This window comes from Narcine bancroftii, chromosome 1 (assembly GCF_036971445.1).
Source record: "Narcine bancroftii isolate sNarBan1 chromosome 1, sNarBan1.hap1, whole genome shotgun sequence".
Classification (NCBI taxonomy): Eukaryota; Metazoa; Chordata; class Chondrichthyes; order Torpediniformes; family Narcinidae; genus Narcine; species Narcine bancroftii.
Genome location: NC_091469.1, coordinates 323,363,507 through 323,391,462, shown reverse-complemented (window position 1 = coordinate 323,391,462; position 27,956 = coordinate 323,363,507). Strand labels below are relative to the sequence as shown.

The 27,956-nt window shown below is 42.3% G+C and overlaps 1 protein-coding gene across 2 annotated transcripts in view; it reads left to right on the top strand.

The window, feature by feature from the left end:
- Window positions 1-24,653, top strand: part of osbpl10b (oxysterol binding protein-like 10b) — a 115,791-nt gene extending 91,138 nt beyond the window's left edge. Inside the window, exons 9-13 of one of the 2 annotated variants that reach the window (XM_069907353.1) lie at window positions 3,973-4,095; window positions 4,939-5,125; window positions 15,121-15,303; window positions 19,901-20,054; window positions 21,168-24,653. In XM_069907353.1, coding sequence (XP_069763454.1) covers window positions 3,973-4,095; window positions 4,939-5,125; window positions 15,121-15,303; window positions 19,901-20,054; window positions 21,168-21,215 — 695 coding nt within the window. In that variant the 3' untranslated portion in view covers window positions 21,216-24,653. The remainder of the gene's footprint in view (window positions 1-3,972; window positions 4,096-4,938; window positions 5,126-15,120; window positions 15,304-19,900; window positions 20,055-21,167) is intronic. The other variant, XM_069907361.1, reaches the window with a different exon arrangement.
- Window positions 24,654-27,956: the final 3,303 nt, after the last annotated feature.

Below are 27,956 nucleotides of genomic sequence, written 5' to 3'. Positions count from 1 at the left end.
TATTCCCTTGCTCTTAATATGCTGACATGATATCATGGGATTTTGAATGAATGCTCTATACTCTAAACAGCCTTCCTAATTTTTAGTGCTCTAAACGTATTGTATTCTTCATGAAATTCATCGCCTAGATTTGCCAGTCTTATTCTTCTCTCCAGTGGAAGAAAGTTACCCCTGAACTCTCACTGTTTCACTCTGGATAAAGATTTTGGAGGTGGGTCAGGAAGTTGGAAGATGGAAGTTTGGATATGTGGAAGGATGTTATAGCCTATATCCACAAAAAGCTCGCCCTCTCGCTGGGACATTCATCCCTTGGATTAGGACCACTACTACCACCCCCCTCCTTTGTGCTAGCTATCTACTGGCACATAAAGACACTCCTGGATGCAGTTTGAAGTTTAATTTCATCTAACCCTATCACCCTGAGGTACCACAGTTATATATTATGGAAATTTGCCTACAGACCTGTTCCTCTATCTTCCGCTGACTGTTGATAGGCCTGTTGTATTATCCCCGCAAAGGGATTAATTCCTCTTTCTTTTCTTCCTAAACAGTACCCTATGCTGCCTCATGATGCCCTGAAAGAGGTTGGGGCTGAAGAGTTTGTTTCTGAGCTGTAAATTTTGACCAATGTAATACTCCTGATTTTCTGTCAACTGGTTTCCAGCATGGCTGTCTACAACATTAAAATTGTTGATCTTCAGATCTGAGCGCAAAAAACTATAAAATTTTACAATCAAACCTTGTCAAGAATTCCACATCATCTGGCTTGCTGGGTTGTCCCCATGTAAATCAGCCAAGCTTCCAGTAAATATTGGAGTGTCTCATTCAATTTTTTGCTCCTTGGGAGAATATCTTCTGGATTGACTGTGGGCGTAGTTACTAAAGATGCTGTTTGCTCTCTATGCTGTGATCCAATTAGCCAATTCCTACTCACTGCAACTGAAGTTTCATTTGAAATATATATAAAATTTTTTTTAGAGAGGTATTTAAGTGTTGAAAATTCATAAGGTGTTAGAGATTGCAGCAAGAGAAGCTGGTGTGAGTACATCAGAAATCAGTTTCTCATGTCTGTTTTGCTGTTTGGTGTTAGCTAATCTTTAAATCTCTGTGCAATTTCCCAACTCCAAATGCCTCGATTAAATCTTCTGATCTGTCTTGAATATACAGTACTTGATGGGGAGGACTTTACTAAGCAATGAAGAGAAGACATTGCTTTCTTATTTCAGTCCTGAATGGCTGACCGTGTATTTTGATATCCTAAGACCTGGTTCCACTCAAGGGCCTTGATGAAGGGCTCCAGCCCAAATATCGACCCTTCTATTCCTTGCACTGATTCTGCTCGACCCACTGAGTTTCTCCAGCTGTTTGTTTTTTGCTCCAGATTCCAGCATCTGCAGTTTCTTGTGCCCCTCCAAGGATAAAATACTGTTTGCCCTCTTAATTGCTTGCCATACCAGCACAGTGACATTCAGTGATTTATGTACAAGCTCACTTGGGTTCACTGAACACCGACATCTTTTATTTTCTCACCATACTCTGCCTATTGAAGTTTTTCTACCAAATTGAATAACTTCACATTATTTCCAGATTATAATCTATCTGACGTGAATATGCAGGTTCAGGTTTATATCATCTGATCTGTACCAGTACAACCCGACGAAACCGCATCCTCCGGTCCACAGTGCCAACACATGTACAGACAAATGATACATATTTCTTCTTTCTTTGGCTTGGCTTCGCGGATGAAGATTTATGGAGGGGTATGTCCACGTCTGCTGCAGGCTCGTTGGTGACTAACAAGTCCGATGCGGGACAGGCAGTCACGGTTGCAGCGGTTGCAAGGAAGAATTGGTTGGTTGGGGTTGGATGTTAGGTTTTTCCTCCTTTGTCGTTTGTCAGTGAGGTGGGCTCTGCGGTCTTCTTCAAAGGAGGTGCTGCCCGCCGATCTGTGAGGCACCAAGATGCACAGTTGGAGGCGATATCAGCCCACTGGCGGTGGTCAATGTGGCAGGCACCAAGAGATTTCTTTAAGCAGTTCTTGTACCTCTTCTTTGGTGCACCTCTGTCTCGGTGGCCAGTGGAGAGCTCACCATATAACACAATCTTGGGAAGGCGATGGTCCTCCATTCTGGAGACATGACCCACCCAGTGCAGTTGGGTCTTCAACAGTGTGGATTCGATGCTTGCGGACTCTGCCAGCTCGAGTACTTCGATGTTGGTGATGAAGTCATTCCAATAAATGTTGAGGATAGAGCGGAGACAGCGCTGATGGAAATGTTATAGGAACCGTAGGTGATGCCGGTAGAGGACCCATGATTCGGAGCCGAACAGGAGCGTGGGTATGACAACGGCTCTGTACACGCTGATCTTTGTGTGTTTCTTCAGGTGGTTGTTTTTCCAGACTCTTCTGTGTAGTCTTCCAAAGGCGCTATTTGCCTTGGCGAGTCTGTTGTCTATCTCGTTGTCGATCCTTGCATCAGATGAAATGGTGCAGCCGAGGTAGGTAAAACTGGTTGACCGTTTTGAATTCTGTGTGCCCGATGGAGATGTGGTAGTCATGGTGGGGAGCTGGCTGATGGAGGAACTCAGTTTTCTTCAGGCTGACTTCCAGGCCAAACATATACACACTATATATATACATATATTAAAATAAGTATTCTTAATAATGTGTTCCTCACTTTATATCCCCTGTGAAGATTGCATTCTCCTCTGCCACCCAGCTTTGAACCATCAGCAAACTTCATTGCATTACACTTGGTTCCCTCATCCAAATCACTAATAAAGATTTCTGAAAAATTACAACACCCAATGAGTCACATCTTCCCACTCCGCTCCCACTTTTGTTTGACAAAAAGGATTGTTGGGCACACACAAGTGATTTCAACTACAAACAGATAGGTAAAATTTGGCTGCAGAATGTTTTACGCCTGACTATTAGTTGGGACTGAAACATAGGCTCTGTTACGATTTTGAAACATCTTAAACATCGTTAACTACACTCACAAACAAGAACATCAGGGGAAAAAAAATGGAATTGCAACCAACACATGAATTTCCTCACCTCCAGACCACAGTCAGTGAGGATTGGTAAGAACATCTCCTCCACAATCTCCATCAGTACCGGAGCATCACAGGGCTGTGTTCTTAGCCCCCTGCTCTACTCACTTTACCCCTACGACTGTGTGGCTCAGTACAACGATAACAAACTTGCCGACGATGCCACGGTAGTGGGTTGCATAAAGGAAGGGGATGAGTCAGCATACAGGAGGGAAATTGAAAACTTGGCTGAATGGTGCACCAACCACAACCTTGCACTCAATGTCACCAAAACTAAGGAGCTGATTGTTGACTTCAGGAAAGGAAAGTCAGAGGTAGACAATTCAGTGAATTGTCACTTCTCCAAGAAGAGGAGAGGGTGAGCAAATTTAAGGTCTTCAGGGTCACTATCTCGGAGGATATTTCCTGGACCTAACACACCAGTGGCATTGTGAAGAAACCATGTCAACACCTCTACTTCCTCAGAAGTTTGTTGAGGTTTGGTTTGACACCAGAAACCCTGGCAAATTTCTACAGAGGTGGGGTGGAAAGTGTGCTAATTGGCTGCTTCACGGTCTGGTATGGGAACACAAATACCCTTGAATGTAAAGCCCTCCAAAAGGTGGTGGACACAGCCCAGGGCATCACAGGCCAAACCCTCCCCACTGTTGAGTACATCTACAGGGAACGCTGCTGTTGGAGAGCAACAGCAATCATCAAAGACCCACAATACCCAGCACACGCTCTGCCCTCACTGCTGCCGTCAGGAAAGACATCAGCCACAAGACTCGCACCACCAGGTTCAGGAACAGACTCCTCAACTCCTCAATCGTAGACTAATTTCAGGACTCTTATTTGTTCACTTGACTGATTTTCTTTTTTATTCTCTGTCAGTTTGTTTACATTTGTTATCTGATTACAGTTCCTTGTTTACAGGTTTATGCTGTTTACAATTTATTTTTTTTCACTACCACTTAGTGGTAATTTTGCCACGCCTGCAGGAAAAAGAATCTCAGAGTTGTGCGATGTCATGTATGTACTTGGACAATAAATCTGAATGTAAGATAAATTATTCTTCAACTCTTTAATATTTGCTGAAGATATTTAACATTTTAAGATATTGCAGAAAAATTGACCAGGATAACAGAAATGACCTTTGTGGGTGGCTCAGAGTGACATCTACTAGGCAATTCTATCGAAAAAAGCAACAAATTAACCAAATATCAAATCTCATTTATAAAAATACCACTGGCGGTAGCAAAAGAATGTATCGCAATCACTTGGAAGCCCGACTTCCCTCTACTTATAGCACGATGAACTGCGGAAATGAACAGCTGTATAACTACGGGAAAAAAAAAATCACATATAACGTAAAGAATAAATATGATAGTAAATTTAAAAAAAAAGAATAAATATGATAGTTATGTAAAGATCTTGCAGTCACACCTGGACAATATGGGAACCCCAAATACAGTTACAGAAAGGAATATAAATGCTGATATTATACATATCCAAAAGTGATTTCCCCAGTTGTATTCTATATTTTTTAAAAGATTTGTAAACTCTGACAGTGTGCGGATTTGTATATATGGAAAGGGAGAGGGAAGGATTGTTTTGTTGTTGTTCGTAATAAAAATTAAATACAGGTATATTGTGTTATATACCCTTGAAAAAACAAAAAAAAATTAAAATTGCATTATATTTAAGGAATCTGAACCTTTAGTTTTCAAAATGTATTTTCATAAAATGTGCAGGAACAACACTGAATGGCAGAGGAGAAATAGACATTATCGACCTTTACCTTTCCCATATTTAACTTTCTCTGATATTTACTTGAACAGTAAATTCTCCTTTGCTACATCCTGTAAGACTACAATTTTCGTGCTTTCCCATCTTTTACAGGTGTCCTTTTTCTCGGCGAACATGATGAGGAATATGTTTTCACACTGCCCTGTGCCTATGCACGTTCCATACTGACTGTTCCCTGGGTCGAACTAGGGGGCAAGGTGAATATAAACTGTGCCAAGTCTGGATACTCTGCTGCGGTCACATTCCATACCAAGCCTTTCTATGGAGGAAAGGTCCACAGGTAATTAGTAAATGCATTTATGTATTGTATTGATATTGCTGTGATAAGTGCACCAGCTTGAATAAAAAAGTCTGACTTTGTAATTTATGGATGCAATCTTATTTTCTTGAATTTTCTGTTATTTGCTAATTAAGTAGTCACAAAGTACATTCTCTATTTGAGGTTCTTCTTTTTGTAGTAGGGTCGAATTTTAGAGCAGCAGATTATGACTTTATTCAATAAGTGCAGGACAAATGAGAGAGAATCGATTCAAGTCAATCAAAACAAAATGTGGGTGAGCTGTAAAAGGCAAATGCTGATTTGTTCTCACATTTAATGCCATTTACAATGTTAAGTTCAATCCTTTTCAACAGTGTAATTAAATGTACATGGTTTTTGATGGATGATGTGGTCACTATGCCTAAGGGTTTGTTTCCATTTTGAATTACACTACAATTCCAACCATTGTACACGTTACTCAAGTATTGACTTGTCATCCTCAGCTCTGCCTATTGGACTAAGGTTAAAAGATAATGGAAAAGGCAACGAGGCTGGAAAGATCAAGTAAATTTGCTTATGTTCTAGTAAGAAGGGATATTACGGTAAGAGGATTCAGTCCGTTTAAAAAAGGGGAAATAAAGTTTAGCTATTTTGCAGCGCTCCTTGGATCATAATTAAATTTTTTACTCATCATTCAAAGAATCAAAGTGAAGTCATCACCAGAATTTCCAAATCAGTCTCCAACATCCACGCAATTACCTTACCTTAAATTCCGTGAACAAATAGTTTCTCAGTAGAAGTAAACACTCGTGAGGCCACATCAAGTTCCCCTATCAGTTCTAACACCCATTCCTTTGTCACTATCTACAATTCAAGGTTCAAGGATCCTTTTATTGACACATAATAATATATAAAAATGTAATATACATGATATACTTTAACTTTTGTCCATTATAAGGCGAAGAGTCACCATGAGCATTGCCCAGTGCCCCTAACAATGGGAGAAAGAGAAGCAAAAGTACCTTCAGAGACACCGAGTGTCCGCGCATTCACCTCCAGCACTCCTTCACCCGCACAGACTCCAAACCATTGGCAGCCCGAGCTCCAGGTCCAATCCTCTGAAATGATCGGGAAGCCTTCAGTGCCCGAGGCCCTTCCGCAGCTCGTCTTGCCCTCAGCATCCCCTAGAATACCAGTTCCGATACTGGATCCCCATGAGCCGGTCTCCAGCAGCCTCCAGGTTGTGTGGGTCCTTTAACCACAGGTCGCCATCACCCTGTGTGCATCCTTTAGCCAGGGTGGCAGGATTTAGCAGGCTTGGTTGAGCACCTTGACTCTGTCCATCGCAATAGCGTGGATCTCCAGTGGCCACCCCTTTCAATTCTCCATCCCATTCCTTGGCAACAAGTCTGTCCATGGGCCTCATGTACCTGCCAGACTGAGGCCACCTGCAAATTGGAGGGACACCACCTCATCGTCCATCCAGACATTCTCCAACTGAATGGCATTAATGTTGACCTCCAGTTTCCATTAAACCACCCCCCAGCTTAGACCCCAGTCTCCTTTCATTTAGTTCTTTCCTCTGTCCCACCCCTTCCCTCTCTCTCTCCTTTCACAAACCCAAAATCAATTCTCACCTTTCCTGTTACCATATCCGATTAACAACGGTTATCTCCCATTCTCCCCTCTTTCAGACCCGTCTTTATTCATGGACCTATCTGTTTTTTTGCTTTTACCCTGAAGAAGGGCTCAGGCCTGAAATGTCAGTAATATATCTTCAGGTTTTCAGATTTATTGTCCGAGTACATGCATGACATCACATACAACCCTGAGACTCTTTTATCCTGTGGGTGCAGTAGAATTCCCACTCATTGGTAGAGCAAAAAATAAACTGTACCCAGCATAAATGTAAACAAACTGACTGAAATACAGAGAGAACAAAAGAAAATCAATAAAGTCCTTAAATGAGTTTGTGGTTGAGGAATCTAATGGTGGAGGGGGAGCAGCTGTTCCTGAACATGGTGTTGCGGTATCTTGTGGCACTGATACCTCCTTCCTGATGGCAGTAGCGAGAACAGAACGTTTGCTGGGTGGTGGGGTCTTTGAGGTTTGCTGCTGCTCTCCGACGGCAGCGTTCCCTGTAGATGTACTTAATAGTGGGGAGGGTTTGGCCTGTGATGTCCTGGGCTGTGTCCACTACCTTTTGGAGGGCTTTATGCTCAGGGGTTCCTATTCCTGACTGTGATGCAACTGCTCCGCACACTTTCCACCCCGTCGCTGTAGAAATTTGCCAGGGTTCCTGGTGTCATACCAAACCTCCACAAACTCCTGAGGAAGTAGAGGCACTGACGTGCTTTCTTCACGATGCCATTGGTGTGTTGGTCCAGGAAAGATCCCCTGAGATGGTGGCTCCTAAGACTTTAAATTTGCTCACCCTTTACACCTCTGATTCCCCCAACAATCACTGGATTGTAAACCTTTGGCTTTCCTTTCCTGAAGTCAGCAATCAGCTCTTTAGTTTAGTGACATTGAATGCAAGGTTGTCGTTGGTGCACCGTTCAGCCAAGTTTTCGCTGCGAGATAGACTGGCTGAGTTCCTCCAGCATTTCTGTGTGTTTTTACTACAGTCTCCGTGTCTGCAGACTTTCAAGCTTCACCTCACTCTTTCACTTCTCACCCACTCCTGCTACCTAACTCTTGGGGAGTTTTGGAATTAGTTGTCGATTAAGTAAAATAAGCCATTACAAATTGGGTTGTACTTGTGGAATGAAGAAAGAGAGACAAATCATATAGACACAAAAAATTATTTTGAAATTAAATTCCAATTGTGCAAACTTATCAGTAATCACATACATAGGAACATAGGAAGTAGGAACAGGAGTAGGCCAAAAATGGCCCATCGAGCCTGCTCCGCCATTCAATACGATCATGGCTAATCTAATTTATGACCTAACTCCATCTACCTGCCTTCTCCCCATATCCCCTAATTCCTCTATCATGTAAAAATCTATCTAACCGAATTTTAAATATGTTTAATGAGGCAGCCTCAACCACTTCCCTGGTTAGAGAATTCAAAACATTCACTACTCTCTGGGAAAAACTATTTTTCCTCATCTCTGTCCTAAATCTACTCCCCCGAATCTTGAGACTGTGTCCTCTCCTTTTAGTTTCCCCGGCCAGCTCAAAAAACCTTCCTACATCTATCCTATCCATACCCTTCATAATCCTATATGTTTCTATAAGATCTCTTATTCTTCTGAACTCGAGCGAATACAATCCTAGATGATTTAATCTTTCATCATAAGTCAACCCCTTCATCCCAGGGATCAACCTAGTAAACCTCCTCTGGACCGTCTCCAAAGCCAGTATATCCTTCCTCAAATATGGAGACCAGAACTGGACACAGTACTCCAGGTGCGGTCTCACCAGTACCTTATACAGTTGCAACATTACCTCCCTACTCCTGAATTCCAGTTTTAAAAATTTGAATGAACCATTATTTTTTTAAAATACAGTGAAACCTTGTTAGAACGCGATCCATTAATCCGTGGAATCGCTTATAGCGCGGGTGTTTGTGGACACCAAACGTTGATTTTAAGATGCCAGGCTAACAGTGGCTAACAGCCACAAACTCAAAAATTCACTCTTGTGACTCATTTACAAGATGTGTATGTTCATATGTGGAGTTTAAAGGTCCTAAAGGTTTTATTATAGGGTTTGAGTCACAATATTCTGCTTTCCTGCTTCCTGAAACATGACCTATATGCATCTGTTCCGCAACTCGGCTGTAAGGGGGTATGAAATCTTGGACCCCAACTACCGCGTTCTAACAGGGTTTTACTGTATATTAATTTCTAAGCAACAGGACAAATATCTTGGGATTTCTTTAGGGAAGAAATTGTGACCTTGGTTTGATTTCAGGCTTTCAATAACATGGCAATTAGATGTGGGCAAAATCTGCTGATTATTTCCAGCAAAGACCCCATCTCACCAGGTAAAGATAAATAACCAATGTTTTGGGGTTGAGCCCTTCCTCAAGGTACGAGAAAAGTGTAAGCAGGTACCTGAACAAAATGGTGGGGTGGAGGGGCATGGGGAGGAGCACAGTCTCAAAGGCAGGAGTTAATAGGTGGATAAGGGAGGGACGGGCATACCAACAAATGGGGAGAGGGGATGGGTCTCTAAATGGAGAGAGAAGAGGGTGGACAACTGGAGGAAAGAAGATGGGGAGAACGGGGAGTGGGCTAGCAGGGGAAGGGTACATGGAAGATAGGGAGAACGGGAAGCAGGCTAGCAGAAACAGGGAGTGGGCTAGCAGGGGAAGGGTACAGGGAAGATAGGGAGAACAGGGAGTAGGCTAGCAGAAACTGGAGACATCGATGTTAATGCCATCCAGTTGGAGAGTCCCCAGACAGAAAATTTGGTGTGGCTCCTCCAATATATGGGTGGTCTTGGTTTGACAGTACATGGGCCCATGGGCAGATATGTCAGCACAGGAGTGGGGTGCAGAATTGAAACAAAAGATCCCTGTCACTGGGAGATCCCCATCTCTGATGCAGACAGAACCAAGGTGCTCAGCGAAGCGATCTCCCAGTCTGCGTCCAGTCTCCAATGTAGAGAAGGCCACCGGATGCAGTAGATGACCCCCGCAGATTCACAAGTAAAGTGCTGCTTTCCTTGGAAGGACACTTTGGGGCCCAAAATGCTGTTCAGGAAGGAGGTGGGGGTGCGTGAAGCAGCTCCTGCGGTCACAGGGGAAGATGCCAAGGGGATGATTGGTGGGAAGGGAGGAACGGACGAGAGCATCCTGGAGTGAGCGGTCCCTATGGAAGGTGGAGAGGGGAGAAGAGGGGAAGACGTGTTTGGTCGTGGGGTCATATTGTAGGTGGTAGAAATGACGTACTGTGTTGGATGCGGAGGCTGGTTGGTTGGTAGGTAAATAAATTTGAGTGTTTGTGTCATTGCTTTGAACTCAGTGCCTGGTTGTCATTGAGGACTACAACAAACAAGCCTGTGGAAGAATAGCACATCCATGAATACAATATCCAGTCTTAACTGCAGATGTTTGGATAGCAAAAATTACTGTTTAATTCAGTCTGTTACAATTGTGAGTTCTATGGAGCTCAGCATTATTTTTTATTATTTTTACTAGCCATACTTTGCTCAATGTTTGAAGAAAATGTTTGCAGGGTCACTAACTTGCTTTTCTCCAAAGTTTTCATTAAAAGCCTGCAATGTTTGGCATGGATTATACCCAAGGACATAAAAATACATTTTAATGTATTTTTATGTCCTTGGGTAATAAGTTACCCGAAACACTTCTTAATTGTGTCTCCCATTTTCAAAATAAATATTTAAAGGAGAAATTAGGTACTTAATTTTTCCATCACGTTAGATAGAATACTGATCACAGTTTATTTTTAAAAAAATGTAAATTAAGACATAGAGCGCGCTAACAGGTCCTTTCAGCCTATGACCCCGTGCCACCCAATGAACCTATGTTTGTAAAATAGTGGGAGGAAACCAGGACACCTGGAGAAAACCCATGCAGACGTGGGGAGAACATACAAACTCCTTCCAGAGAGCGCCAGATTCAAACCTCCGTCACTGGCGATGTAATGGCGTCATTGCTAACCATAGCCAATCACTCATATCTTTTCAATTGAGATGTCTTCACTCAAACCATGCTACCGTATTTGTTCATTTCTTAAATCTAATATATCAGTAACAGTGCTTACTCTAGACACACCTCCCTTCTTTGAAAAGCAGTCCAGAGTCTCTTACCAACTCTATATTTTCCTTCGATCTTTTTGCATTGAGACATATAACCTAAAGAACTCTAGCCTGAAAACATCAGCACGTAATTCTGATTAAATGTCAGTCAAATTACTTCATCATCTTATTTATTTAGAACATTAATCTGTGCAAACATTTCCAGAAAAAATTCAGCAAAGAAATTTTGCATTTGTTCTGCAAAATCTTTAAAGGCTTGGAAAATTCATGAACAAGTTGTTTGAAGGATCTGGGAAAGGAGGAAGTAAAAATCCAGATAATTGATTGTAAATTAAGGAAACTTCTTTCAAGGCAGATGAATTGCCAAGCAAACTATATGAATGAATCTACACCTTGGCTAAAACAAATTTAAAAAACCTATATCACATTTGCAGAAAGAATCCACAGGATGAAAGCAATAGAATAATACCAGTATATAAATGCAAATATCAAAAAAAAGATATCTCTATTAATAGATTTGAAACCATTATACATATATAGTGTCCTAGAAGATTCTAAATTAATGATTGATAAATTCAAAAGAATCCAAAACTATATTGGGCTCGGTGATATGTTCTTGGATTTTGAATTAGAATATTGAGGAAATCTGTGTGTCATCATTTTGAAGGATTCTATTACGGTGTAAAGCTTTACTCAAACTATCCTGCAGGTCAAGACACCTGACTTTCACGGATTGCGCAAAGAATGGCAATTTTATACTTAACCAAAGATATCAGATCAGATACTATTTGTGTCATCAAACAGAAAAGTAATGTGACATCAACTTGCCTTCAGTCTGCCATAAGAAGATTCCTTCGATCTTTTTGCATTGAGACATATAACCTAAAGAACCATTAGCATTGCCTAGCACCCGTTACAGTCAAAAAAAGAGAAACAAAAGAAAGCCCACCCCCACCCCAGAATCACTGAGTGTTCATTGATTCACCTCCGGTGCTTCTGCAGCTGCACAAGACTCCAGTTCAGCTCAAACCATCAGCAGCCTGAGCCCCGCACCAAACGTCTGAAACGATGAAGAAGCCTTCTGCAACTAGGGCCCTTGTCCAGATCTATGCACCCAAAGTTAAAGTTCTTTGAAAATTCTCCACCTCTTAATGACTCATGTATACCATGTATCTATTAGGGCTGTTGTTTCTTTTGTGGGCAGGGTTAATGCCTCCTGCTTGCATTCCTACTGCCCCATTGCCCTTTTTGGGCCAAATCCCCATTTCAGTCCTCCACCAAATAAAAGCTGGAGGAACTCAGCAGGTCAGACAGCATCCATAGGTGGAATGGTCAGCTAACGTAGTCAGTACAATTTAATAAACTAGTATGTACACTAAGAGGTCTTGTCTCTCTGCAAGACGAACCAGGAAGGCTAGACTGTAGCCCTGGACTGCTTTATATACAAGGTCACCAGGATGACCCCTGGTGACCTAGTGGTGTAATTACATATCACCACAAACGTTTTGTGTTGAAACTCTTTTATCTTTGAATCCCTTAGCAAGTCGTTCACTTGCAAGTCAAAACTTATTGTGTGGAATTCCAGAATTTCTTAAGGGCTTCTGTGATCCACATGGATATATTCTGGAATCTCACTGTTCATTCACATCTGGGTCTGCTTTAACCATCTGATCCAATGTTGTCAGTTCCTTCTGTGAGCCATTCCTCTTCCCCAAGGTCATCCCTGAGGATCAGGATAATCCTAAAGATTTATATGGTAACCTAAACCATGCGATTCTCTTACGAATTCCCGCCTCATTGCCATGAGTGTGGAGCAGAGACACAGTCTCCCGTAGGGTCCAACCGCCCAGACAGACAGCTGTCAGCTCTGTATAGGCTTTAAACGGCCTGCAAATGGAGATTTATTTAAATGGTAGATTTGTTTAAAATCCCGCGACCGCGGGGTATGCGCCCAAGATGGCAGCGCCAACAATTGGCAGTGGCCACGAGGGGTTGCAGACTCCAGGAAAGCGGAGGACTGGCGCAGAGGACCAGAAAACGGGGAGATTTTCTCCCTGTTGGAGGATAAGCAGAGGAGGTGACCCACGGGACGGCGTCCACGGCAGCGGACCAGTGAGATGTTCTGCGGATGAAGGACCCACAACGTGGAGGCGGGTTGTTGGTGACTCGAGGTGAGGAACCCATGGAAGCTGCGGGCTGCTGAAGACTGGAGCCGAGGGATTCACACAAGGCTGTGGACTGGCTCGAAACTGGCTGAAGGTGGACCAGGTATCAGAGCTGAGATGCAAGAGGGTGCTGAGGGTTCCTAATCGCGTCGGAGGTTCGGACCTGGAACTTGGGTTGCCAACGGTTTGGACTGGACTCTGTGTGGCTGTGGAAGCGCTGGAGGTGACTCCAGGGGTTGTGGGGGGGGGGGCGGACTCTCTTTTGCTTTCCTTTTCTCTGACTGCTTCAAATCTGGAATCTTGAATGATCAAGAATATCATAAAAAAATTGGGTCTAAAGCTGAAGGTCCCCCTCACTGAACCTTTGCCATCCTTTCTCTGAAGTTTTTGCTTTTCTCTCCTGGATGCCATGTGTTTCATGCAAAGTCCCTTCATGCCATTTTATGTCAGATTTAAGGAGTCTACCACATTGTAATGCATTTCACAGTGACGTCCTTTACAGGTGGCCAACTGCTCAATACAATCATTGCCACGTTGGTATTGACATGTCACAAGAATTCAAGTGGGTAAGAGCCCAACAAGATTCTAGATTCTTTATTGTCTTCTACCCAGAGTCGCCATTGGTGTTGCCCAGCATCCCTTACAGTGACAGAAAGAGAAGCAAAAGTGTGTCCTTTCAGAGTCACTGAGTGTCCGTGGATTTGCCTCCAGTCCCCCCACAGCCACTCAGTCTCTGGTTTGATCCATCGACAACCCAGGCTCCAGATCCAAACCTTTGACATGATCAGGAAGCCTTCAGCACGAGAGGCCCTTCAGGAGCCCTTTTTGTCCCCAGCACCCCCTGAAATCATGGCTTCTGATACCTGATCCCATCAGCCAGTCTCCAGTAGCCCGCACAGGTCCCCTGACCATAAGTTGCCCGTAGCCTGTGTGGGTTCGTAAGCCGCTGAGCCCCTCGCTGGTCCACTGTCAGTCACCATCCTATAGGGTCATCTCCAATTGTTTTTCCTTCTCAACAGCACTGTGCTGGTCCGCAGCTCCCCCAGAAATGGTGCTACCATCTTGGGCACAGACCCAGCAGTTGCAGGATATTTCTTACAAACTCTGTCAGCTCTGTTTAAAGCCTTTACAGAGCTGCTGGCATTAGGACTAGGTGGTTGGACCCTGTGGAGGAGTGCTGTGTTTCCACTCCCCGCTCTTCCCAGATCTGCACCAATTGAACTGCAGCTTTGGCAGTGCTGCCATTAATCAACCTCAATGGCAGCATTTACCATCTTTTCCAACACTCCATTGGTGCTCTTTGCATTTGGCCAAAATATCTTCTTGTCTGTAATCGTGTTATAAGGTGCGTTTGTGACATTTATTTGCATATCAATGTACATGCATTCCGCTTGCATGATTCACTTACGAAGTTTCCAAATTTGTCAATGAATAGAAGTGAGTGAGATTATGTTAAAAAAAGGACTAATAATAAATTAGCCACCTCAATTCGCGTTAGACCAAAGTTATATTTATCTTCCCCTCCAATTTGTGCAGAATGAGGAAAATGCCAGACTTGTGGCTCAGTCACTTAGTTCATCTTCGTGGGACAACAGTAAAGTTAGAATTAACTGCAGTGACCTTGAGGGAAGTGAATGGAAAAATCAACGAGCTGACCGCCACAGATGATCATTTACAGGTCATTGTCAGTCAGCATTGTTCACATCAGGCTTGGTTTGAAGCTTGCAAGTCAAATAACCCACACAACATTCACTGCCCAGCTCAGTACTACAAATCTTGATCCACATTTCTCCATGAGTCGTCTTGCAGCTGTAATTAAAGAGGCCCTTTGAAAACATCATTTTCTCTTCAGTAAAGTACGATTAGCGTAGCGGTCAGCGAGGCGCTATTACAGCGCCAGTGACCGGGGTTCGAATCCCGCTATGACTGTAAGGAGTTTGTACGTTCTCCCACTGTCTGCGAGGGTTTCTTCTGGGTGCTCCAGTTCCCTCCCACCCTTCAATTGTAGGTCATTCAGGTGACAGGGGCTCTAGGCCCAGTTACCAGGCTGCATGTCTAAATTTAAATTAGCAATTTACCTGCCTTTAACTTTATCTTTTTATTCCCATTTTCTTGCAGAGTTACGGCTGAAGCAAAGTACAATCCCACAAACACAATTGTATGCAGAGTACAGGGGGAATGGAATGGGACCCTCGAATTCACGTACAGTAATGGTGAGACAAAAGTGATCGATACAACCAAACTGCCAGTACTAAGAAAAAGAATTCGACCCATCAAGAAACAGGGATTGATGGAATCAAGGTTGGCGGAATTTTAACATTTTTATATTGTGGAATTATCTCTGATGTTTCAAATATTAAAATCAAGCCTCAATTTCTTTTTGGTCTAATGAGTGCTGTAGATATTCTTGACACGAAAGTTTGATGGCTCTTGAAGTACAGAAGGATGGGGGGTGGTCTTCCTAGAGGCATTTTGAATACTGAAAGCTTGGACACAGTAGATGTGGCAAGGTTTCCCATGGTAGGGGAGTCCAGGACAAGAGGGCACAACATCAAGATAAAAGGGCATCAGTTTAAAACAGAGATGTGGAGAAATTTCTTTAGCCAGACGTCATCAGTCTGTGGAACCTGTTGCCACAGTCGGCTGTGGAAGCGAGGTGTATTTAAGGCAAGAGATTGACAGGTGTTTCATTAGTCAGGGCATCAAGGGTTAGGGGGGATGGCCAGGGATTAGGGCTGAGTGGGCAGATGGATCAGCTCATGATGGAATGAGGAAGCAGGCTCAATTGGCCTATATGTCCTCCTGTATCTTGTGACACCTTTTGAGAAGACTTCATTTCAGGTTCAAAATTGACATGGTCAGGATTCCACATGCAATATGAGCAGATATTGCGAGTTCTTGAGCAAACAATGAGAAGTGGGAGGGTCTTGGTGGGTGAGGTAGCATCGGAGAAATAGACAGTTGGTAGGTCGAGTCAGGGCTGGTTTTGAGACTTGGTGAAAAGGCGATACAGTAAGCCTTAGAATCAGAATTTATCGTCATGACCAAGTCACGAGATTCGCTGTTTTGTGGCAGCGTCACAGTGCAAACATTCATATAAACCACCTTACAAAACAAAATAATGGTGCACAAGAAGTCAAAGTGAGGCAGTGTCTGCAGTTCATTGATCATTCAGGAATCTGATGGCAGCTGGGATGAAGCTGTCCTTGTGCTGCTGAGTGTTCGTCTTTAGACTCCTGTCCCTTTTCCCAGATGATAGCAGAGTGAAGAGGGCGTGGTCTGGGTGGTGAGGGTTGTTGAGGATAGAGGCTGCTTTCTTAAGATACCACCTCTGGTAGATGTCCTCGATGGAGTGAAGTCTGGTGCCCCTGATGTCACAGGCCGAGTTAACAACCTTCTGGAGTTTTTTCTTGTCCTGAGTGTCAAGGAGGGGTCAAGGGGTAATAGGTTACTGGGCAGATTAAGGTGTGAGAAGTGAGACAGGCAGGGAAGGAGGAGTGGAGACTACTAAGGGGAGGAATGAGATGAAAGTACTGGAATCGGCTGTGAAAGGGAACAGATGGAAATTATGGAACCGGAGCAAAGTGGGGGTTCAAGTTGATAAATGCAATTTGTACCATTAGCTTTTAGGATATCCAGGGTGGAATATATGTTTTTCAAGTTTGTGTTTGATCTCAGCCTGGCAATGGATGAGGTTGAGGACAGAAGGTTAGTGTTGGAAGAGGAAATAAAATGGCTGGCAACTGGGAGTTCCAGCTGGCATGGTGCTCAGCAGCTGGTTGGCCAGGTGTGTAGGCCACATTGAGAACACGGTGTGCAGACTAGGTTGGGGGTGCATGTGAAGCACTGCCGTACCCGGAAGGCCTGTTTATGTTCCAAGATGGAGGTGAGGAGAGAGGTGTAGGGACAGGAGTTGCACCTCTTGTGAATACCCTGTGCCTAAAAGTGGAGGGTTGGAGAGGGAAGGGCAAACCAGAGGGTTATGGAGAGATTTGTCCCCGTGAAAAGATGAAAAAGGATGCGGAGGGGAGAACGTCCTGGTAGTGGAATCACACTGTGGCTGGGGAGTGTTGCAGAGTCTGGTGAGGTGAAACATGAGGATCAAGGGAGCGCTGTCTTTGTGTCTGGGGGAAGGGGAGAGCTGGAGTATGAAGTAGGGAGATGGGGACAAGGGTTTGATCAATGACAGTAGTGTCCTCCAGTCATTGAGCATTTCTTAGTCCACTGCTGTGGTCACCTACCTTGGAAGACCTCTCCCTGGCTCCTTCTCAGCAGGAGGTGATACTCTCCCGCTCTAGTTCCTGTTGATCCCCCGGAGCCTGCAACCTCCAGAGACTGCTGCAGGGCAGGGTTTCACAGATATTTTTAAAACATAGCAGATCCCTCTATAGTGGGTTCAGAATCTGCACAGGGTCCTTGAGATAATGACCTAGCCGTGGGACCCTGAGATGGAAGTGATTTAAAAAAAATATTGATACAGCTGTCAATCATGTGTGTACCGATGGCTGCAGCCTGGATTGGAGAAAACAGAAGGAGTTGAAAGAAAAGTTGTTGGGGGTAAGAACAAGTTACACCAAGCAGAGAAATGTAGGAAGGGAATTGGTCAGACCTCTGTGCAGGGAAGAAAGAGGCCCCTTCTGATGGGGAGCAGTTGTGTATGGGGATTACACATCCATGGAGAAGATGAGGTGGTGGGTGTGACTGACATCAACCACATAAAGCAGAGTGAAGGTTAAATGCAGGCTTGAATAGAGTGATGTATACAGCTAGGTCTTGCCTCTGTGCAAGCCCAGGTCAGAAGGAGGAGCCTGAGCTCCAATCGGCTTTATATACAGGGTCATCAGGTGGTGGCCCCTGGTGACCAAGTGGTGTAATGGCATATCACCACAGTGGGGACTGGGGAATTGGAAGTTTTTCAGAAGATAACAGCACACGAGGTGTCACAGATGGCGAAATGGGACTGGACAACAGGGACATAGTTGCGATCATTAATCTTTGCACCAATGTAGACAAATCTCTGTAACTGCAAGCTGAAGTAGATGCCGCTAAGATCATCTTCCCCCTGAGTATGGAGTCGGTGTTACCTCCATTGTGCAGTAAGCTCTGAGTTGAGATAAAGAATGAATGAACCTGAGACGAGAAAGCAGAGAACGACCTTAACCTCCAAATCATTTGACAGATTGTGCTCCAGGAAGTAACAGATCTCAGTAAGGACAAAGAATGTGACACGAGTGTTGGCCCAGGAACCACATGGATTTAGAGGCAAAAGGACAAACAAAGCTTGCATGTTCAAGATTCAATTTATTGTCATTTAACGGTATATTATTACACAAAATTGCTTTTGTCTGCGTAAGGCAGATTCGCCATCGGCAGAATTGCCTGAAGCACCTCTTAGTCAGAGAAAGAAGCAAAAGAGAGTGTCTTTCCCCCCCCCCCCCCCCCCCCCCCCAACCAGAGTCGCTGAGTGTCCGTGGATTCACCTCCAGCCCTCCCGCAGCCTCACAGAGTCATATTGCAGGAGTAAACAAGAACTTCCATTCTACAGACCACTTGATTGAAAATCTGGGGTCAAATTTTGCAGCGTTGTACCACTGTTTTCTTTGGTGTTTGGGAAATTTAAAAGAAGCGTAAACAACACTCCGAGTAAATAAGACAAATTGCCAATGGGCATCAAGACATATTGGATGAGGCTGCTCATTCAATAGCACGGTGTGGATTTCTTTCTTTCCCCCAATAGGTTGGAATGAATTTGTAACTTCCAGAGTTCATATGTGCTTTATAATTAATGAATTCACATGCAAATTAAAGCTACTTTTTATCCAGCATTTTCAAAATTAGGGATGTTTATCTTGGAAATTGGAATATTTTTCATTTCAGGCTGGCAGTCTCAGCCCCAAACACTCCTGGGTCTGTTTCAGCACAGCCTAGTGCTGACCGACGTTGCTGCAAATCTGCTACGAGCTTGTATTTGTGTGCCATTCTTTCCATCCGTGCAAGGTCAAATTTAGCACATGCCATTTTATCCTGTGCATTTATAAAAAATGTGCTGATGCCACCCCATGTCATTTTGTATTGGGGAGGTAGCAACGACCAACACGCTGTCATTCGTCCAAGTGCTACATTTGAACCCAAAAGTGAAAACCAGCGTTTAACTCAGTGTATCACTCCGTTCCTCATTAAGGATTCAACCGAGTCTCAATGTTGATCTTGAAGGAAAATTCATCGGTGGTTGACAATGCAGCTGATCCATCCTTAATGATTAAAAAGGAATCAGTTGTAAATGTCATTGTACAACACATCTCTCTTTGGAAACTGACAAGAACCTTCCTGAGCGGTAACCATTTACCTTTCAAGCACCAAAGCCTGGTGAACTTTATCAATGTTAAATTCTGTGCACAGTATAAGAATTTCCTGCAACCAGCGAACTTGGAGGAATGAGAAGTGAGATTGGACTGCGATCCAAAGAACCTTTCTGAACTTACACACACATTACATAGTTAGGTTAAGTAAGTCAATAGTGATAAGTTAAAGTTTGATCCTGTTTTCATGTTTAAAGATGATTAAAAGCAACTTTTGTTTAAGTAACCATTTGTCTTGGTGAATATCTATTGCTTCTGGGTTTTGGGGTCCTTTGGGCTCGTAACACTGCCAAGTTTCTCCAGCGTGTGCTGCCCACCGTAGTATTTTACTCAGGAATAATTTCAGCCGTTAAAATCTAGGGCTATCTTCACTTGGGTGACGAATGTACAATGCACTTTATTTGTCATGGGGAATGTTTATAAATATTTATAATTTTCCATTTCCATGACAATGCCATTAATGAGACTGCCTTTTCATTATATTTGAAACATGTCGCAACAGATTTTTCTTTTAAAGTTTTGTTTTTCCCTGACTTTAGACGTCTTTGGGAATTGGTGACCAATGCACTAAAAGTGGGCGATATTGATGTGGCAACAGAGAACAAACACCTTCTGGAGGAGCGACAGAGAGTTGAGGAGAGGCAAAGAGCTGCAACAAACACTACCTGGAAACCAAAGTATTTTCTAAAGGAGGTAATTAAAATCCATACTGTTTGACAGCCAAATTTAGAGGTAAAAAAAAATCAATGTATAATGCCCACCATGTTCTACATCACCTGTTAAACTTGATATAAATTTCAGGATTCAGTTTTAATGTAATAATTCCTCAAAATGTGGGAACTCCAGTAATCTGCGTTTGCACTTTGTATTTCCTATTTGTTCCTGAATTTTGCTGGGCAAAAATATTGAGGGAACTTGGCAGGTCACGCAGTGTCTACAGGAGCTACAGCCCGAAATGTTAGTTATGTATCTTTATCTCCTGCGGACGCTGCGAGACCTGCTGGGTTTCACTGAATCTTGCCGAGTTCGTTCAGTGTGCTATCTGATGGATTCACTGTCAAGTACATCTTAATCCTTGATCTCTCAGTGCTGTTAGACCATTCTAAAAAAAATGAGCATAGGATCTGGGGGAGTAGATGAGTGAATTTTGTTATAGATCAGTACTTATTCATCCAAAGCACACTGCATTATTTTTTAAAAGTCTCTCTGCAGTTGCAGATTCCTTCAGAAGAAGGGGGGAAAAAAAACCCCATCGAATCTGCACGCGTGAACGAAGACAAGCTGGAGGGAACAGGCAGCACCATAGATAGACGTGGACAGTAAATGTTTTGGATTGGGAATCTTTATTGGGTCTTGGTAAACCTGAAACGTTGACTGACTGCTTCGATCAGTGGATGCTGCTTGATCCCCTTCTCTTTATTATTATTGATTCATTCCCTTTGATGCTACAACTTCTCATTCAGCCTGCAGTTCTGATTAAAATATACTCCCATATTTTCATCCCCCTAACATGGCCTCAGTTGTAACAACTGAACACAAACTGGGCCAAGCAAACATTTTTTTTAAATTATTTCTTTCTTGGATCCCTTCAATTACAAAATATATTTTGATTTAACAAAACATGATCACCTTCAGTAAAAAAAAAATCACGAGTTTCCACTGAGGATCATATTAATAATTTGAAGCCTAATTATTCTTACATTGACTTATACTAAATTATATTTTTGAATAGCCTCTAAGAATTGTGTTGTGTCTTGTAAAATTAATTGGAGTAATGAATTAACCAATTTTTCAATTCTGTAACAGGGAGATGGTTGGGTGTACTATAGTCCCATCTGGAAGGCACACTGCTGAGAGACTGAACTTAACCCCTACCACCTACCTCTGATTTCCTCAAAATTGTGACTGGTCATCTGCAAATAACTTGGAAGAGATGTGGAGATGAACATTAAAAACCCAAATAAATTACAATGCTGTCTATATTTAAAAAATAGAAGCAAAAACTACACGGTAATTTATTCAGGTGTTGACCTGCATTCATGGGAAGTCTGCATACGAGAATGAAAAGTTAATAATGGAGAAATTTTATTTTAATGTTTTAAGATTTTATATTTTTCACTTGCAAAGTTATTTGCACTTCAAAGAATGTGCCATTGGTGTAGCCATTTTAAGATGTGTGTGTGAGCTAAATGATTATAGAATAGTTTGGATTTGGTCAATGGGCATGCCACTCCATTAATCATAGAGCTTTCAGTCCCACAGTGCATGTGGGCTCTGTTTTACTGCAGTGAATTTTATCACTTGCAAAACTTTGATTATTAAACTAGTCAGAATGAATGGTGTTTTGTAAAAACTGAAGTATCTGGTGCAAAACAACTGTTTGCATCTGATCTCTATCGTTAGAACACCAGGCTCAACTTTAGAGTTCCCAATCAGAAAGGACTGTTCAATCCCAATATGGATTCAGAAAATCTATTACCAAAAAAAAATTTGAAAAGAATGTTATCTTAATACCCCCAACATTGTCTTCTTACATTCCAAATTCTAGAAACAAGATAAGGTGTTTGATATTTTTTAACAAGCGCAGAAGCAAAACAATGATAGATTTATTTAGCCTTGCTTGTACATATTTTTCTCAATAAGTAATTTTGAAGCTCAAAGCTATAGCTAACCACAAAATTATTCTACCCAAGGAACTCCACTTGCTTTTTCACCCATATTTAACTTCGCATCTGTGCATTTATTTATAGTAGGCACTTTACCAATTCTGCAGATCAATACATCAGCAATTCGCCAACTTGTCATTGATAGCATTCTCACCTCATGGCCATCCGTATCACAGTCCCAACACTTGGTGGTGAACAGAGTGATTTATCTATCCCACTGATAAAACCTATGCACTTTGCTCCAGAGCACTACTTAGTCCAAATATAATGTAGCAGATCACTTAGCCTATTCCTAATTGTAACCCCAGCTTTGCATTCTTGCCTATTACTGGTAACTTTTCACTTCCTTGATTGATGATCAAAAATTTATCAACCTCCACCTTAAAAAAAGCCATCAAAGACTTTGCTTCCTTTGCTCTGTCATGGAGGGTTCCAAAGACTGAGAGAAAAATCTTTGGCTCACCTAAAATGAGCACCTCTTTCCCAGGAAGAAAATGATTTCATGGCCTGGGTTAATTCAAGGTTTCTTTGTTTGAAAGATGAAACTATTTTTGAGGAATTTAAGAAAATTAGCCTTTAATTTAGACATACAGCATGGTAACAGCCCCTTCTAGCCCGTGCAGTCCAAATACCCAAATTAACCTACAACCCCCATTACATTTTGAACGGAAGAAGGAAACCAGAGCCCCTGGGAAAACCCACGCAGACATAGGGAGAACGTGTAAACTCCTTACAGACAGCACCAGAGTTGAACCTGAGCCACTGGCATTGTAATAGCACTGCTACACTCACCTGCCATCCATACTTTCGTCTCATCTTGTTGTCCCTGCCCTCTTCTCCCATGCTAATGGGTAATCAACCCAGTTTTTGAGTGCAGCATGCAGAATTATTCCAAACTTGTTCATAAGCAAACAAATGATATATATACTGGCATGGTTAAGTCTGCTGTGTCTGTTGCAGAGAAGTGCCTCCAATCCCTCCTTTTATCTGGTTCTTCACAGAAGCAATGGATTCTGAATGCTCGATTCCCTGGGCAAAGACTGAGTTTAAGTATTCAGCAAACTTCTGTAATTTGAGCATATTTTTTTAACTTCCATTAACACCTCATTATATCCACCTAGAGTACAGTGATCTGGTGTCTTCCAGGCAGGTAAATGAAATTGTGAATATTAAACCATGCCAGTTGATAGAAATGGCTGTAATTGACAGAAACGTAATACCATTTCATACAAAGCTGGTACCAGGGGCAGGGGCATTCAGAGGCATTCCCCCCCAGTGAGTTATTGTGCCAACATCACTAGTCTCCACGCGATACAAGCAGCACGTTGTGTTACATCGGAGGGAGGGGGAAGTGTGATGGCAGTGCATGGAGGAGATCCACAGCAGGTAGGCACCACCTTCCCCACCCCGCTGTGTCTTTGAACGGCAGATTGTGTGCCCCCCCCCTTGCAGTTACCCCATTAGACCTGTTCTGCCGTCAACCCTGATTTCATATCTCTTCATATTTGCTTGTAAACTGTCAATTAACAATAACTTGATTAACATTTATGCAAATAACAGAACCCAAGGTGCAAAAAAAAAGTGGAAATAGTGAAACATTAGTTTCAATTGGTGTGGAATTTGTGATTTGAAACTTCTGCATCTTGTTGATCCCTGTGTAGGATTCAAAATTTGGATCGGGAATGGCCACTGATAGAATTCCAGTAAGCCAAATCAGAACATATGATTTGCTCTATTCATCTGAACAACAAGGTTGGAAATAACAAATTTTGCAATTAATTTCAATCTAGCAAATATTTCAAATCTGCTCAGGGTTTATCATAAAATCATCGAGTTTCTTTCAGATTAGAATCTGCACATGAATCCTTTTTCAATTACCTGACCAGTTACTGGCAGAAAATCAAATGAATCCTATCAGTCAGACAGTGTGGAACCAGGCCCAATCGCCCAACCCAAAACCTCCCACCTGTCTGAGTTTGGCCCATAATCCCTCTAAACCCAGCCCATCTATGTACCCATCCAACTTTTTTTCTTAATACCTGTTTCAACCACCTCCTACGGCAGCCTGTTCCATGCACTCGCTGCTCTTTGTGTAAATAAAAAAAGTTGGTGCTCAGATTTCTGTTAAATCTCTTCCCCCCCCTTAAACCTGTGCCCTCCACTCTGGATTAAAGATGCTTTGCATTCATAAATATCTATACCTATCATGATTTTGTACACTCAGATTACCCTCACCCTCCTGCACTCCAAGGATTAAAACCCCAGCCTGCTCCCCTTCTCCCTGTAGCTTAGGCCCACAAGTGCTGGCAATATCCTCGTAAATCTCTGTACCCGCTTTAGCTTGACAATTTTTTTGGAAAAGCCCAAAATACATTTCCTTTGCAGTAATTAACTTTATAAGCTCTTTAGTAAGAACAAAACTAATTTTAAAATGAACAGCACATTTTGCGAATTAGCTACCTTCAACAATAGCAAGAAATGCCTTTGAATCGAGATTATCCTCAGTTGTGCCCATGTTTAGTTAAATCCTTGTGATCCAGTGGAGATCAAATTTGGGGTGGTCCACAATCTATAGATTTTGTTTCTGAGTTCTAATCTAGTAAATGCATTGTGTGTGTGTGTGTGTGTGTGGGGGGGGGGGTGGGGGGGCGGGGTGAGCCAGGATTCCTGCTCATCCTGTACCCTGCAGCATAATGTTCTGTTATTGGAGCTTTGAAACAGCCAAGAGTGTAGTTTGAGAAGTAGCATTAAAGTGTTAACTTTCAAACAGTAAAAGTTTTTGTTCGCAGTTAACATTTTACCAACTACGCAGAAAGCTTGGATTTGTGATAATCAGTCTCACATTTCCTGTCATAAGTCATTAAAGCCATTTTAGTTATGAAAATCAGCAACTTTGTGATTTTTTTTACAGTAGCAGCTACACTAATGGTTGGCCACCTTTTTCTTTCCACTCACATCCCACCTTAAGCAACCCCTTACTAATCACAGAGCACCAATGGCATAGGGATTACTGAAAGTGGGAAGAAAAAAGTTGAAAACCACTGATCTACATGAATTCAATGTGTATTCAGTTTTGCAAAATGTAGAGACTAATTCAAAACTACTATATTGGGAATAAAACATAATATCACTGCTTCTAAGAAATTATTTTTTAGCAATCTTAAAAATGTGGCACAGTTGGTGTAGCGCCTTAAGGCACCAGCAATCGGGACCGGACCGGGTTTGAATCCCGCGCTGTCTGTAAGGAGTTTGTAAGTTCTTCCTGTGTCTGCGTGGGTTTTCTCTGGAACTTCAGGTTTCCTCCCACCCTTCAAAAAATGTACCGGGGTATAAATTGGGCAGGCACAGTGCTGTATGTCCAAATTTTAAAGTAACAAATGCAACTGAAAGGGACTTAAAAAAAAAGGTACAGACTCAGATGTGAATTATAGAACACGTCTCTGGTAATATTCAGACTATCTTGAAAGTAAAAGCTTCAACAAACTTGTGCAGGTTGTGCATTTTACAAGCAGCTCAGGTGGATGCATTATTAAAGTTTCTGAAGCTTTGTGCTGTTCGGTGGCACCAGCAGGTACCTCTTTACATAAGGTTTTGTCGTTTCATCAAAGGTTAACAACATGGGAATGACCTAATTGATTTGTAAATTGAAAACCATTTAATTCAGTTCTGTAGAAATCACTAAAGAATGGGAATTCACCACAGAAATAGAAATTGCAATATAAAGTGTCTTTTACTAAAGGTTAAATCGCTTAAAGAACAACATTTTATTGTTGCTTTTTAATATCTATGCTACCTTTTTAAAATCTTGGCAAACTTTCATTACAATGTGCTGTCTGATCAGGTTTTATACTTAGACATTTGATATTTTTTATGATTGATTAGTTTCTATTTTCTAGAATTTTAGCACAAGTCCCTGTTGTCACAAAGATTTAGCATTTAACACCCATGACTAATTTCACAATATTTACCCCATACATTTTATTTTGCCAATGGAATGTTTTAATTAGAGTGTGTGCAATAACCTGCTCAGCTTTGCAACTCACCAATTAGCCATCAACCAAACTGTGTGACGTTCGCTTGGTACCTATGCAACACTTGTTATATAACAAAGCAACTCACAATGAAGTGAACATTATTTATAATGGTTTTGGTTAAGTAATAAATATGCTTTTAGATTCTGTCTGATTTTGCCCTGTTTTGCTTTCTACTCTAGTCTATGAGCTTTAAGCATCTTCACGTTAACCTCCTCTTCACCAGAGCCACCATATTTCAATTTCTCTCCAGTTCTTCGATAGCAGTAAGACACGTTAATTGCACTAAGAAAATACAAAAAAAGTGTTCATCAGACCAGTGAAATGTGACTGCAAAATCTAAGAGACTCAAGTTCTGTGCTCCTCTTTTCAGCCGTTCCACGGAGAACATGGTGTTTGTCCCTGGAATCATTCACCTAATTCTCTTCGGTACCCACCAGTGGCTTCACATTTTTCTTGTTGCCCAGAACACTAAAAAAAAAGTTTCAACTGCAACTTTAGTGGAGGCTCATCATTGCATTCCCTGCTTTTGTATTCCTTGTAACTAAAACCCAGGCTACAGTCAGTATTCTTTTATGAAATAGTTCTCTCCACCTGCCCTGCCACTTTCCAACAATTTCTGTGCCTCTTAAGAACTGCATTCTTTAATTTATGGTGGTAGCAAAATGCTACATTAGATTTAATTGGCAAAGTATTTACAGTACCTGTTCCATCAGACCACCTACCTTTTAGTATTCTTCTCCACAGTCCTCCAAGTTTTGTTGTCTGCAAAATCCTCAAGTCCAAATTAAAAACTTGCAGATGGCGGAATACTGAGCAAACCACGAGGTGCCAGAGAAGGCATGGATGGTGTCTGTCCCGCTGAGCTCCCCCAGCGCCTCTTATAAAGAAAAGCACGTTCCCAATTCCAACCCCTGGAAAACTCGACTGCACACTCTCCCCCGCCCCCATGTGAAAAACAGCTGCTCATTATTACTGTTTCTTGGCACTTGGTTGATTTTTCTATCCATGTTACTGCTGCCCACTTTGTTCCAAGGGTTAAGCTCGATGACAAGTAGCTGGGTAGCATGTGATTATGCAATTTTGCAAATCCATACACCGCATCAACCATGTTCCCACTGACTAGATAAGTAGTGCTGATTATAGACAGGGTCAATGTTTAACCTATCCTGTTGTGAGTACCAACAGCACAAGTCAGATTCACAGCAAGCCAGCATCGTCTTCATTTTGTTTTACTAGAGTCTAAATATTCAAGCTTAGGCCAGAAGCAGGATAAAGCTCAAAGGCCCACTTTCAAAGATTCATCCTGCTACCCACAACAAACCTATCAACGTAGCTCTTTGAAAACATTTAACCCTACATAATCTCTATTAACAATAATCTCTGTAATTTTGTGTTTTGTGGCTTTGAAAGCCAACTACGCAAGTTGAATGGTGCAGTCTACTTAAACCTACGGTGCCAAATAGCATGGTCAGAACTGACACAACTGCAGCTTGACCAAGGTGTTCACAGCTCAGGCATCAACTTATACACCACCTCTAGGCCAGGGATGGCCAAACTTGCCATTTCCAATAAGCTTCAGAGGTTGGAAGCCTACAACAATCACGCAATTGCAACGCCCACTAAAACTACCATTGTGAGCAGCGGCTCGTACAATTCCTGCCTCAGCCAACCTACCGTATGTGCCATTATATAGGATGACTCCAGAATTTCCACCGAAAATATTGGTTTTGAGCGATACCCTTTGTATAAAATTTCAGATTTATTGTCAGAGTACACAAGTGACATCACATACAACCCTGAGATTCCTTTTTCCTGCAGGTGAGGCAGAATTAACACTAATTGGTAGTGCAAAAAATTAACTGTACACAGCGTAAACATGAAAGAATAAAAAACTG